We start from the raw sequence: 14204 nt of genomic DNA, 5'->3' as shown, positions 1-14204 counted from the left end.
TAGTGTATAATATAAAGTATATTAGAAAATTTTTTTTCTCAAGTAGTAGTAGTTCAAATTGGAGTATTTGTGGGTCGATTCTTTCGAGTCCAAAGTTCACACAATACAACTTTGAATTATATTGAAAGTTATTGGGAAAGAGAGCTTGTATAGGATTAATTCAATCCACATAATGATGCAAATGATCAATAGAGGCTCAAATTGCAGCAAAATATGATACCAGTATAGCCACCCTAAAAAAAAACTCACGAAACAGTAGATTTTATATTGAGTTGCTTCGGGAGCTTTCATTGTCCCATGTAAAATTCCTTTCCACAAACACTTTTTATCAAAAGTTTGCTTGGGCTTTCGGCTTACTCTTCTACTTTGAATCTACAGGTCATGTTGCACAGAAAAAAAATTCCCTTCGATAATAATAAAGGATATCAGTCAAGGGTCAGAAAGGGGAAAGTGGTTGAGAACCACTTCAACATTGCCGAATAGAAGTTTATCAGTTAGGAATCTTGTCATCAAATGTTATTTCTTAAACAATTGAACCACCTGCTCAAAGATTCATTTTGCGAAGATATCCAACAACCGGAAGGTAGGTAGAAATTTTCTTATCAAAGAAGTTTTCCAATGAAATAATTTGCACATGCCATTAAAATCCAAGCCAGAAGAAACTTAAAAAAAAATCTGAAAATAGTTGGAACAAAATTTTGTTCAGAAAATTTTAGTCCTCAGCTAAAATGGAGAGATTCTTGATCGGCCGCTCCAAGAATTGGATTCGAGCGATCTTTCTTGTCCTCACATATTTGAAATGGAACTGAGAATATCTAGCAAAGCATGTAAATTGACATTTGATTTCCTCCCCTGCCATATATATATATGTATATCTATAGCATGAAATTTTAATAAATAAATGCTCTCAGGGGACTTTTAAACAAGGCTCAAAACAAATTTTCATTTCAATAATTGGTTGATATATATATATATATATGTTGAGTCTAATTATCATCCTGATTTTGATTGAATCTATGCAGAGTTAATACGCGAATTAACCTAACATTAATTGTCCCTAACTGAGGGTTGAAACATCTGCCTTTTGGGTCGAAAAGGAGATGAAAAGCATCAGTAAAATTTTTTGAGTATTAATAGTAAGAATAGATAATCCATTAATAAAATAAATCAAATGATAATATTTTATTAATGAATAAGATAATATTTTATTAACGAGTAAAATTTTTAAAAAAATTTTATTTTATATATTTATTTTAAAAATTAATATTTATTAATGAAGTGTTATTATTTAATTTATTGATAGTATATAAAATTTATATATTAACAATATATTAAATATAATTTTTTTTTGAAATTTTTACATATGCAATTAGATTGAAACAAAAAAAAAAAAGGGAAGTTTTTATTAAGAATCACATAGCATGAAAATGAAGTGAAAGCATCAAATTTCAGATTCCACGCCACCAATTTAATTTCTGGCCCTACCCAAATCCATCTTGATAAGTAGGAATAAAATAATGGAGTGGTTGGAAAGTGTCAGATCAAGCTAGGATCTATATAAGCCCAGCCTCCATACTTCCAGGATCATACACAGGGACAGCCCAAAATCCTTATAAAACTATAATATACATTTCTTTTCCAGAAACAGTTCGAAATCCTTTAAACAAAATGCCAGCTTTTAAACCTAGCTGCGGAACAGTGGCTCCGATCAACTATGATGAGGATCAGATTCGGAAAATTTTCCTTGATTGCGACATTGATGGCAACAAAGTCCTGAGCAGGGAAGAGATAAAGCTTGCATTTCATCGGTTGGGTGCCTATATCCCTGCTTATAGAGCATGGAGAGCACTCCAGCATGCTGATTTCAACAACGATGGATGCATCAGTATGGAGGAGCTCAGCGACCTTATTGCATATGCTGCTAGACTTGGATACAAAATCAAGTAGAATAATTACATGCACGTTTTATGTCTTCAAGTGTAATAGTTTCAGTTTCTCTCCTGATGTTTGAGGCATATAGCCCTCTTGCCTCTTATGCTTGAATGCCAATAATATAAGATGTTTTCATACTCCTTCCTACGTATTTGTATTTCAATATGCTTAGCCTAGGTAGTGATCAAACTGATTAATTTGAAATTAATTAATGCAAACCTTAACCAATGATCATGAGATTCAAAAATAGTAACATATTTTGCATATTTTATTCTTTAATCTGGTACTTGAGATCAATTTTTTTGAAGGACCATTAGCAGAATGGAATTCTTTCTAAAACTTAAAAGCATGTATAAAGCCTGATTTCTCATTATTGACACTGTTGAGCTTCTCTATTATTCTTCAGAAGCACATTTTATATTCTTCAGCTTTGTTCGACCAAGGATTAGAAACCAATGAAAAAAAACTTATAAATATTAAAATTTAAATCTCAAACATATTAAATGTTATATTTTATAAATGATAACATAAACCAATTAAAATAAACCTAAGATTCGAATGATAAAATCTTAATAATTTACTTTTTCTTTTCCCTTATTCTTCCACCATTAGCATTATCGACATCAAATGATGCTAGTTACACATAGTCAATCTCCAATGTCATAATTTGAATTATACTAATTATTATTCTTTATTTTTTTTGAAAGAATCATTAGCTTTTATTTAATGAATAATTTACCCTTTTTTTCTATACACAATAGTAGAGATGGCTTGTTTTTCCCACTATTATTAAGTGGCCTATTAATGAGTTTTATTCTGTTAAAAAAAATATAGGGTCAGTTCATAACTTTTTTTTTTAAACAGTATATAAGTTTTATTATGCTCAATGTAACAAAGAAAGAAACCATATCTACAAAATATATATTAAAGATAAATCTCGCTAGTAAAAAGTAATATTAGTAAGAAAGTAAAACCATAAAAATTAATCATTTCGTGAACATCTGATAAAATTCAAATGATATAAAGAAAATTAGCATAATCCCTCCCCAAAAAAATAGACTCATACAAATAGTGAAATGATCCAAACTTTTAATTATAAAAAACCATCAAAGACAATTATTTATTAAAAAAATTCACATGAAATTTTTCGCCTTTAGGTGAAGGTTTTAAATTTTCTTACTAGAAATAATTAAATAAAAACTAAAATTGAAAATCAAAACTTATTGATTGAAATGTTTCATTATATAGATCAAGTATGTAAAATTTAAAAAAATTTTAATAATTTTTTATATAGTTTTTAAATAAACAATTTTAATAAAAATGTTAACAGAATTTTTATGGTTAAATAAATATAGGTCAAATTTGAATTATAAACAATATTTTTAATAAATTTTTTTATATATTATTGATATTCTTATTGAATTCTATCAATCTATCCATTTGTATTTTTTATTAAAATTTTTATTAAATCATTTTTGAAAAAAAAACTTCACAAATTTTATCTAAAAAATTTCATGTTTTGTCTCTATTTATGGCCCTACCTAAAAGCTTCCTGATAAGTAGGAATAAAATTCATGCAATTCAAATAAACATGGATGCTATCATGTTGATGCCTTTTCTTAGCACGTGTGAATATTAATCTTTAATTTTTTTGTCATACGTAAGATAAAAGGAAGATAATAAGAATATAAAAGGAAAATTAAAGAAGAAAAAGAGAAAATAGAATAACATATAGGAGAAAATGGAGAAGTAAGGTAATCAAAGAACTTCTATATAAATCGATGTATCGTATAACCCTTTTGATCATAGTAGCTAGTGTCTTTCATATATCCAAAGCTTCAAAACCTCTGCCTCTTTGCCAACATGCCTCTAACTTTTATCTTGCTAAAAGCTAAATCCTTAAATCTTCCCCTATATGAAGAGCAATTGAAGAATTTCTTCAAAGAACATGACACCAACGGGGATGGTCACCTATATTGAGGATTACCATAGTTTTGATACCACTTGTTAGATAAAAAAATCTTAATCTAATCAAGTCAGTAGAAGTATAATCAAATAATCAATCAATCATATAAGATACAATAATTTAATGTGATTCGGTTCAATCGACCTACTTCCACAAATAAAAAAAGATCCACTAGTTGTAGAGAATTACAAACATACTAATTATATCAATCAGTATTCAACAATTAATATCTATAGGCCCTCTTAATCTCTTCTAGTCTTATAGAGTATTTTCAACCCAAACAAATACCTATCCATATACACTCATACACCCATGCTTATGTGAACCATTTCAGTCTTCTCTAGTCCACTCTCAAATATTCAAAAATACACACTCATAATATATAAATTTTTAGTAGTCTTATAAGGTATCTATCTCATAAAATTCTACAACTCGCTTACATTTTTTCTCATATCTAACTCTATAAAGACTTCACTTATTTATAAGCATACAAATTAACTTGCCTATTAAAAATTTATTTTTTCTGCATGTCAAACTTATCTATTAAAAAAAATTTTCTTATTAGAATTTTTCTTTTGTAAGTCTTATTGTCCATCAAGTAATATCTAACAAATCTCAAATAAATCTCTTATAGGATTTGAGTCATTATTCCTAACAATCTCTACCTTAACTCAAATTTTATCAAATCATTTGTCTTCATGCTAGACATACTTGGCTTCACTTGCAATTGAAGTCTCACAATCATATTTTCTTATGTATCTTCATGCTTCACGTAAATCAATTTTTCTTGAGTTGAACTCTTCTAGACTTGCCTCTTCTCATGGCTCAAACCTTCAACTCTGATACCACTTGTTGAGAATTACCACAGCTCTGATACCACTTATTAGGTAAAAAAGCTTTAATCCAATCAAGTAAGTAGAAATATAATCAAATAATTAATTAATCACATATGAGACAACAATTTAATATGATTCAGTCTAACTGACTTATGTTCACAGATGAGAAAAAAATTCACTAGTTATAGAGAATCACAACTATACAGCTCATATCAATCAGCATTCAACAATCAATACTCATAGGCTCTCTTAATTTTTTTTAGTTCTGTGGAATATTTTCAATCCAAATAAACATATACCAATATACACTTATGCACTCATATTTATGTGAACCATTTCAATATTTTCTAATTCACTCACAAATATTCAAACATACATGCTCATAAAGTATAAATTTTTAGTAATTTTATAAGATGTCTATCTTATAAAATCTTACAATTCTCTTATATTTTTTTTTTATATTTAACCCTATAGAAATTTCACTTATTTATAAATATATAAATTTACATATTAAAAAATTATTTCTTTTTAGAATTTATTTTTATAAGTCTTCTCCATCAAGTAATATCTAATTAATTTCAAATAAATTTTTTATAGGATTTGAGTCACTATTTCCAACTGTCTAATCAAGGAGGAATTGTTGAAAGCTTACCAAACATTGGTTTCCCGCAACCCTGGCTGGCGAGTTCGTCGTTCACTGCACCTTGCCGTTTCAAACGAAGATGGATCTATCGGTTTAGTCGACAACGAGCAGGAAGAACTTGTCAAATATGTTGTCAAACTAGGATATCGCGTCAACTAGGGTGTTTGCATGTATTCCTATGTCCGTACAATAAACAAGGTCTATATGAAAATTACCTATGTACGCATTTGTGCTTGTTGTTTGCGTGCTACTGTAATTTCTTATTAACTGATAGCTCTAAAAAAGACAAGTTTCTCTCTGTTTGTTTCTGCGTATAAGCTGTAGTCATAACAGCAATGAATTGCAATCTCTGTTTGTCAAAGAATTTGCGCTTTTCTTTTTTTCTTTCTTCTAATCTTTCGAATGAATGAATATATATATGAAAAATTTTTTTTGCCTGCCTGTGTGTTCAAAGTTATTTGATTACTTATACAATTGATCTATAATTTAAAAAATAATTACATGAATAAATTGAATGTGATGTATCTTCTAATTTTGACCAAACGAATAATATTATCAGTCTTAACCTTATCATAAAAATGAAGTGGAAATAACAAATTTCAGATTCCAGGCTACCAATTTAATTTCTGGCCCTACCCAAATCCTTCTTGATAAGTAGGAATAAATACTGGAGTAGTTGCAAAATGTAAGATCAAGCGAGGTTCTATATATGCCCAGCCCTCCATACTTCCAGGATCATACACAGGCGCAGCCCAAAATCCTTTTAAAACTGTAGTGTACGTTTCTTTTCCAGAAACAGCTCAAAATCCTTTAAACAAAATGCCATTTTATTACTATAGAAAGGATAAAGTTGCACCGATCGACTATGAAGCGGATCAGATTCGGAAAATTTTCCTCGCTTGCGACATCGATGGCAACAAAGTCCTGAGCAGGGAAGAGATAAAGCTTGCATATGATCGGTTGGGTGCCTATATCCCTGCTTATAGAGCATGGAGAGCACTCCAGCATGCTGATTTCAACAACGATGGATGCATCAGTATGGATGAGCTCAACGATCTTGTTGCATATGCTACTAGACTTGGATACAAAATCAAGTAGAATAATCACATGCAAGTTTTATGTCTTCAAGTGTAATAGTTTCAGTTTCTCTCCTAATGTTTGAGGCATATAGCCCTCTTGCCTCTTATGCTTGAATGCCAATAATATAAGATGTTTTCATACTCCTTCCTATGCATTTGTATTTCAATTTGTTTGGCCTAGGTAGTGATCAAAATGATTAATTTGAGATTAATTAATACAAACCTTAACCAATGATCATGAGATTCAAAAATAGCAACATATTTTGTATATTTTATTCTATAATTTGGGTACCTGAGATCAAATTTTTTGAAGGACCAGCAGAATAGAATTCTCTCTGAAACTCAAAAGCATGTAAAAAGCCTAATCTCATTATTGAAAAATTGGATAAAATGTATAAAGCCTGATTTTTCATTAGTGATACTATTGAGCATTTTTATTCTTTAGAAGAACATTTTACATTCTTCAGCTTTCCATAGCATTTTGACCAAGAATTGGATACCAACTAAAGAACCACGAATTAATCTCTTATAGGAAAAAAAAAAGAATTATGAATGATAAAATTTCTTTTTTTTTTATTTTTTTTATAAAAGATGTTGCAACTTTTAGAATAAAAATAAATTACAAATATAAAAATTTAAATCTCAAATATATTAAATATTATTTTTTATTAGTGACAACATGAACCAATTAAAATAGACTTAAGATTCGAACATAAAATCTCAATAATTTACATTTTCTTTTCCCTTATTCTTCCACCGTTAGCATTAATGACATCAAAAGATGCTAGTTACACATACGTCAACCTCCAACGTCATAATCTGAATTATTCAAATTCTTAACCTTTATTTTTTGAAAGAATCATTGGCTTTTATTTAATTAATAATTTACTTTATTTTTTTCTTTACAGAATAGTAGAGATTGCTTGTTTTTTCCACTATTATTATGTGGTCTATTATTGAGTTTTATTCTGTTAAAAAAAAAAAATTGGGTCAGTGCATAATTTCCTTTTTTTTTTTCTTAAAACAGTACATATGTTTTATTATGTTTAATGTAACAAAGAAAGGAACCGCATAAAATATATATTAAAGATAAATCACGCTAGTAAAAAAAAATAGTATCTGTAAGAAAGTAAAATAATAAAAAATAATCATTTCGGGGGAAAGTCGATAAAATTGAAATGATATAAAAAAAATTAGCATAACCCCTACACAATGATGACTCATACAAATAGAGAAATGATTCGAATTTTTAACTGAAAAAAAAACCCATCAAAGATAACTGTTTGTGGCCCTACCCAAAAACTTCCTGATAAGTAGGAATAAAATTCATGCAATGCAAATAAACATGGATGCTATCCTTTGGATGTTTTTCCTTAGCACATGTGGATATTAATCTTTAAATTTTTTATTTAATTATGTCGTGAGAAACGCATTTTAAAAATGTATATACTATGATTCAAGATATTGATTAATTAAATAAAAAAATAAATACATGGCAATTCAATCAATATGTTGTTGGAATAATAATATCCATGCATGTTATCCGGCCCATACATACGATAAAAGGAAGAGTATAAGAATATAAAAGGGAAATTCAAGAAAGAAAAAGAGGGATGACTGATGACAATAACATAAAGGAGAAAGTGGGGAAGTATGGTAATCAAAGAACTTCTGTATAAATCGATGTGTTGTATAACCCTTTTGATCATAGTAGCTCGCGTCTTTCATATATCCAAAGCTCCAAAACCTCTACCCCTTTGCCAACATGCCTCTAATTCCCGATGCGCCAAAAAAATCCATAAACCTTCCTCTAAATGAAGAGCAACTGAAGAATATCTTCAAAGAACATGACACCAACACGGACGGTCGTCTAAGCAAGGAGGAGTTGTTGAAAGCTTTCCAAAAACTTGGTTCCCGCAACCCAGGCTGGCGAGTAAGTCGTTCACTCCACCATGCCGATACAAACAGAGATGGATCCATCGGATTAGACGAGCTGGACGAGCTTGTCAAATATGCCGTCAAACAAGGATATCACGTCAACTAGGGTGTTTGCATATTTCCTATGTCCGTACAATAAAAAAAGGTCTATATGAAAATTACCTATGAACATATTTGCGCTTGTTGTTGGCTTGCTACTGCAGTTTCGTATTAACTGATTGCTGAAAAAAAGACAAGTTTCTTTCTGTTTGTTTTCGCGTATAAGCTGTACTCATAACAACAATGAATTATAATCTTTGTTTGTCAAAGAATTTCCCCTTTTTTTCTTTCTTTCTTCTGATCTTTCGAATGAATATTTGGTTGTCTAACTAATTAATAAAACAAAGACCTTTAACACAGTAACAGACTGTTGATACCTGGGTGATGTTAATTTACGGCCAGGGATCATCCCCTTCAAAAGAAGCAATTGGCTTTCCCGACTGGAGAAATTTCATTGCCAAACTTAAGTGCAACGCAGTATGCGGCAAGCAAATAGCCTGCTGGTGAAATATGAGCGTAAATGCTATCTGGCCCAACTTGATATTTTGGCGGATCAACTTTGCCGATGGGCACCATCTCCAGTATCTCCATGTAGCCAGTCTTTCTCCATTGACCTCAAATATGTTTGACAAGGTCCTACAAAACTCACCTAAGGAGCCTTAAATGGAGCTTCAAGGGACTTATCCCATACTTCAGCACTTCCATTAGAGGCATCTTCGGATCTTCTTCCATTGAAAGCCTGATATACTCCCTATGCGCAAAGCGATCCCACTCTGTCAAAGTTGGATCCTCGCGTTCCTGCCGAATGAGGAATAAGATGTCGAACCTTATCATGAAAATGAAGTGGAAGCATCAAATTTCAGATTCCACTCTACCAATATAACTTCTGGCCCTACCCAAATCCTTCTTGATAAGTAGGAATAAATAATATAGTAGTTGCAAAATGTAATATCAAGCTAGGATCTATATATGCCCAGCCCTCCATATTTTCAGGATCATACACAGGCACAGCCCAAAATCCTTCTAAAACTTTAGTGTACGTTTCTTTTCGAGAAACAGTTCAAAATCCTTTAAACGAAATGCCAGTTTATTACTATGGCACGGGAAAAGTTGCACCGATCAACTATGATGAGGATCAGATTCGGAAATTTTTCCTTGATTGCGACATTGATGGCAACAAAGTCCTGAGCAGGGAAGAGATAAAACTTGCATTTGATCAGTTGGGTGCCTATTTCCCTGCTTATAGAGCATGGAGAGCACTCCAGCATGCTGATTTCAACAACGATGGATGCATCAGCATGGAGGAGCTCAACGACCTTATCGCATATGCTGCTAGAATTGGATACAAAATCAAGTAGAATAATCACATGCATGTTTTATGTCTTCAAGTGTTTTAGTTTCAGTTTCTCTCCTAATGTTTGAGGCCTATAGCCCTCTTGCCTCTTAATTTGCTTGAAATGCCACTAATATAAGATGTTTTCGTACTCCTTCTCATGTATTTTGTATTTCAACATGTAGGTAGAGATCAAAACGATTAATTTGAGATTAATTAATACAAACCTTAACCAATGATCATGAGATTCATTAGCCACATATTTTGCATATTTTATTCTTTAATTTGGGTACTTCAGATAAAAATTTTTGAAAGACCACTAGCAGAATAGATCTCTGAAACTTAAAAGCATGTAAAAAGCCTTATCTCATTATTGAAAAATACATAAAATGTATAACTAAGGCCTGATTTCTCATTATTGACTCTATTGAGCTTCTCTATTATTCAGAAGGGCATTTTACATTCTTCAGCTTTCCATAGTATTTTTCGACCAAGGATTGGATACCAATGAAAAGAAGATATAAATTTCAAATTAAATTTCAAATATATTGATTCCCATATTTTATAAATGGCAAAATAAACCAATTAAAATAGCATTAATGATGCAGTTACACCATTAGCATTAATGACATCAAATGATGCAGTTGCACTTACGTCAACCACCAACGTCATAATTTGAATTATACTAATTATTAGCCTTTATTTTTTTTGAAAGAATCATTAGCTTTTATTTAATTAATAATTTATATCTTTTTTCTTTACGCAATAGTAGAGTTCCTCGTTTTTTCCACTACTATCATGTGCTCTATTAATGAGTTTTATTCTGTTAAAAAAAAAATTAGTGTAGTGCATAACTTCCTTAAAAAAAAAAAAAAAACAGTATATAAGTTTTATTATGCTTAATGTAACAAAGAAAGAAAAAAAATATTTATTAAAGATAAATCTCGCTAGTGAAAAATAGTATTAGTAAGAAAGTAAAATCACAAAAATTAATCATTTCGTGGACCTCCATAAAATTCAAATGATATAAAAAAAAATTTAGTGTAACCCCTCCTGAAAAAATAGATTCATACAAATAGAGAAATGATTCGACTTTTTTTAAAGTTTTTATTAAATTATTTTTTAAAATTTTCGTAAATTTCATTTAAAAAAATTTATGTAAGTTTTGTCTCTAACTATTTGTGGTCCCACTCAAAAGCTTCTTGATAAGTAGGAATAAAACTCATGCAATTCAAATAAACATGGATGCTATCCTGTGGATGTCTTTTCTTAGCACTTGTGAATATTAATCTTTAAATTTTTTTGTCATGCGCACCATAAAAGGAAGAGAATAAGAATATGAAAGGGAAATTAGAGAAAGAAAAAGATAGATAGAATAACATATAGGAGAAAGTGGTGAAGTATGGTAATCAAAGAACTTCTATATAAATCGATGTGTCGGATAACCCTTTTGATGATCATATAGCAAACTGAAGTAGCTAGTATCTTTCATATATCCAAAGCTCCAAAACCTCTGCCCCTTTGCCTAACATGCCCCTTTACGTGCCAAAATCCATAAATCTTACCCTAACTGAAGGGCAATTGAAGGCTATCTTCAAAGAACATGACACCAACGGGGACGGTCGTCTAAGCAAGGAGGAGTTGTTGAAAGCTTTCCAAAAACTGGGTTCCCGCAACCCTGGCTGGCGAGTTCGTCGTTCATTGCACCATGCCGATGCAAACGGAGATGGATCCATCGGTTTAGACGAGCTAGAAGAGCTTGTCAAATATGCTGTCAAACAAGGATATGGCGTTAACTAGGGTGTTTGCATATATTCCTATGTCCATAAAATAAGAAAAGGTCTTTGAAAACCACCTATATACGTATTTGCGGTTGTTGTTTGCTTGCTACAGCAATTTAGTATTAACTGATTGCTGAAGAAAAAATAAGTTTCTGTCTGTCTATTTTCGCGTATAAGCTGTACTCATGACAACAAATGAACTGCAATCTTTGTTTGTCAAAGAATTTCCCTTTTCTTTCTTTCTTCAGATTTTCGGATGAATATATATATATATATATATATATATATATAAAACTTCTTTTTTGCCGATATGTGTTCTAAGTTGTTTGATTACTTATACAACCGATTTCATAATTTAAAAATGATTGTATAAATTAATTGAGTATAGATTTTTTTTTTATTTTGGCCAAATAGATAATATAACCAGTATGAACCTTATTATTAATTTTTCTAATAAATTTAATGTTTTTGAAAGGTGATTAAAGAGAGCTAACTGTTGAACTTACATACATGCACACGAGAGTCAAAATTATTAGTATATTAGAGAGACTAAAAACTTATTTAATTAGCTTAAAATTAATATTTTGTATCATGTTGTTAAATGCTATTATTAGGAAAAGCCTAACAATTGGAATGCGAATCTCCATATTACTTTAGAAATGGGCCCTTGGGATTCAGCTTCTTCGTTGGGAACTTCGATATGAAAATAAGTCACCACTATTCATTGTTTGTCTCATTGAATAAACACTGTTAAAAGTCCACCACGTGCTTATGTATAGAACCGGATTCCTCACCTGAAAACACCTTGGATTCCAATTTTAAATTCGTTTCATGTTCACTAATTTGGTATTTTTTGAGTTTCTGATTTGTGAAGGAGCGATTTGCATTTATTTTAGTTTTGGGTTGCTTTTAAGTAATTCTCTAACTTTTTTTCCTCACCTCTACCGTCCTTGTCGAAATCAAATATTCCATATATTTCAGCTTCCGAATTTTATCACAAGGAAATCTGCCAAGTTGACAAGATGCCTCTGCCATTAATGCAACTATTGACCGCCCCTTTTGTTGAGCTTGAGTCTTGACCAATATCTTCTCATATATAAGCTTAAGGTTAATGAAATTTCTACCTCATGGGATTTCACATTTATCCTTCATCAAAATTAAGTTTCAAATATGCTTGGAAGAAAGTACAGGGATTGTGTTTCACATGTAGAGAAGTGAATATTTCTTAGTTGATTCACAGATTACATTATACAAGTCTGTCAAATTTTTTGCACTCTTTCTAAATCATACTAGTATTTTTTTTTTGTTCTTTCCCTCAATGATTCTATCTAATAGTTTTTTGTCATGTTTGGTATATAGGATAATGAATAAGATAATATGATAATTATTTTATATTATATTTAGTTTATATTTAATTAAAAAGGATATGATGATTTAATTCTCTTAAAGTAAAAAGAATTATTTTTAATTCATAAGATTAAACTTATGTATCATATTATATCTTTAAAAATTACATTAATAATTTAAATTGTATAAACTTTGACTAAAGATAATTTTAATCAATAAATAAATTATTCTATCTTAATCATTGCACACATCAAATATAAGATAGGATAACATTATTTAATTTAATCATATTTATAATATCATCTTATCTTATCCTATCATAATTTTATATACCAAACATGATCTTATGTTATATTTGGTATATAATATGATAGATAAGATAGAGTGATAATCATCTTATATTATATTTAGTTTATATCTAAAGAAATGATTAGTATTATAAAGAATATTAATCATTCTATAGCATGATTCAATCTTCCCAAAGTAAAAAAGATTATTTTTAATCAATAATATTAAACTTACATGTCCTATTATACCATTAAAATTACATCAATAATTTAAATTATATAAACTATAAGAAAAGTAATTTCGAACAATAAATAAATTATCCTATCATAATCTTTATACACATTAAAAATAAGATAAGATAACATTATTTAATAAATTCTATTTATAATATTATCTTATCTTATTCTACGAAAATCTTATGCACTAAACACATCTTTAGGTTATATTTGGTGCATAGAATGATGGATAAAATAAAATAATAATTATCTTATATTATATTTGGTTTGTATAAAAAAAAAGGGATAAAATTATAAAAAGGATTAATTATCCTCTTGGTATAAGTCCTCTTAAAGTAAAAAATTTATTTTTAATCCATGAGATTGAATTTACATATCTTATTATACTCTTAAAAATTATATCAATAATTTAAATTTTATAAATTTTGAGAAAGGATAATTTTAACCAATAAATAAATTATTTTATCTTAATCCTTACAAACATCAAATACAAGATAAAATAATACTATTTAATCTAATACTATTTATAATATTATCTTATCATATTTTATCATAATCTTATATACCAAACACATCTTTAATTCTTTATTTTTGGTCATTTATGTATAGGAAGATTTAAAGCTGTGTTATATATTGTGTAAGTTTTCAGGATAATTTGTACAAGGGTATATGATATTCAATGAAAGCAAATGTAGAGAGAGAAAGTGAGCAAAGAAATGGGCCTGGCAACGCAATACTATTTCTTTTGAAGAGATTCGATGTTGGTTTCTAAGTTCTATTCCTCTA

The 14204-nt window shown here is 29.6% G+C and overlaps 3 protein-coding genes and 1 non-coding gene across 4 annotated transcripts; all 4 read left to right on the top strand.

The window, feature by feature from the left end:
• The first annotated feature begins 513 nt into the window (after positions 1 to 513).
• On the top strand, positions 514 to 1947 carry LOC149519556 (calmodulin-like protein 5). Its single transcript, XM_089757718.1, has 2 exons — positions 514 to 583; positions 1643 to 1947. The coding sequence occupies exons 1-2, from the start codon at positions 514 to 516 to the stop codon at positions 1945 to 1947; spliced, it is 375 nt and encodes a 124-aa protein (XP_089613844.1).
• Positions 1948 to 7603: 5656 nt separating this feature from the next.
• On the top strand, positions 7604 to 7707 carry LOC149519555 (U6 spliceosomal RNA). The gene has a single exon (XR_016341137.1). It is a non-coding gene; the product is annotated as a U6 spliceosomal RNA (small nuclear RNA).
• A 362-nt stretch (positions 7708 to 8069) lies between these two features.
• On the top strand, positions 8070 to 8500 carry LOC149519554 (polcalcin Bet v 4-like). The gene is made up of 2 exons (XM_089757716.1): positions 8070 to 8129; positions 8171 to 8500. The coding sequence occupies exons 1-2, from the start codon at positions 8070 to 8072 to the stop codon at positions 8498 to 8500; spliced, it is 390 nt and encodes a 129-aa protein (XP_089613842.1).
• A 315-nt stretch (positions 8501 to 8815) lies between these two features.
• LOC149519553 (uncharacterized) lies at positions 8816 to 9919 on the top strand. Its single transcript, XM_089757865.1, has one exon. It carries the CDS (start codon positions 9513 to 9515, stop codon positions 9789 to 9791), a length of 279 nt encoding a protein of 92 aa, XP_089613991.1. The 5' UTR covers positions 8816 to 9512; the 3' UTR covers positions 9792 to 9919.
• Positions 9920 to 14204: the final 4285 nt, after the last annotated feature.

The sequence above is a fragment of the Durio zibethinus genome, chromosome 3 (assembly GCF_047325235.1).
Source record: "Durio zibethinus cultivar Kanyao isolate XHJ-2024 chromosome 3, ASM4732523v1, whole genome shotgun sequence".
NCBI lineage: Eukaryota > Viridiplantae > Streptophyta > Magnoliopsida > Malvales > Malvaceae > Durio > Durio zibethinus.
Note: the sequence above shows the minus strand (reverse complement) of the source record. Positions and strands in the feature narration are given on the sequence as shown.

Coding starts and splice junctions, on each gene's coding strand:
- LOC149519556 (XM_089757718.1), top strand. CDS start 514: ATGTTATTTCTTAAACAATTGAACCACCTGCTCAAAGATTCATTTTGC. Junction 584..1,642: donor AGATATCCAACAACCGGAAG/GTAGGTAGAAAT, acceptor TTTCTTTTCCAG/AAACAGTTCGAAATCCTTTA.
- LOC149519554 (XM_089757716.1), top strand. CDS start 8,070: ATGACTGATGACAATAACATAAAGGAGAAAGTGGGGAAGTATGGTAAT. Junction 8,130..8,170: donor ATGGTAATCAAAGAACTTCT/GTATAAATCGAT, acceptor TGATCATAGTAG/CTCGCGTCTTTCATATATCC.
- LOC149519553 (XM_089757865.1), top strand. CDS start 9,513: ATGCCAGTTTATTACTATGGCACGGGAAAAGTTGCACCGATCAACTAT.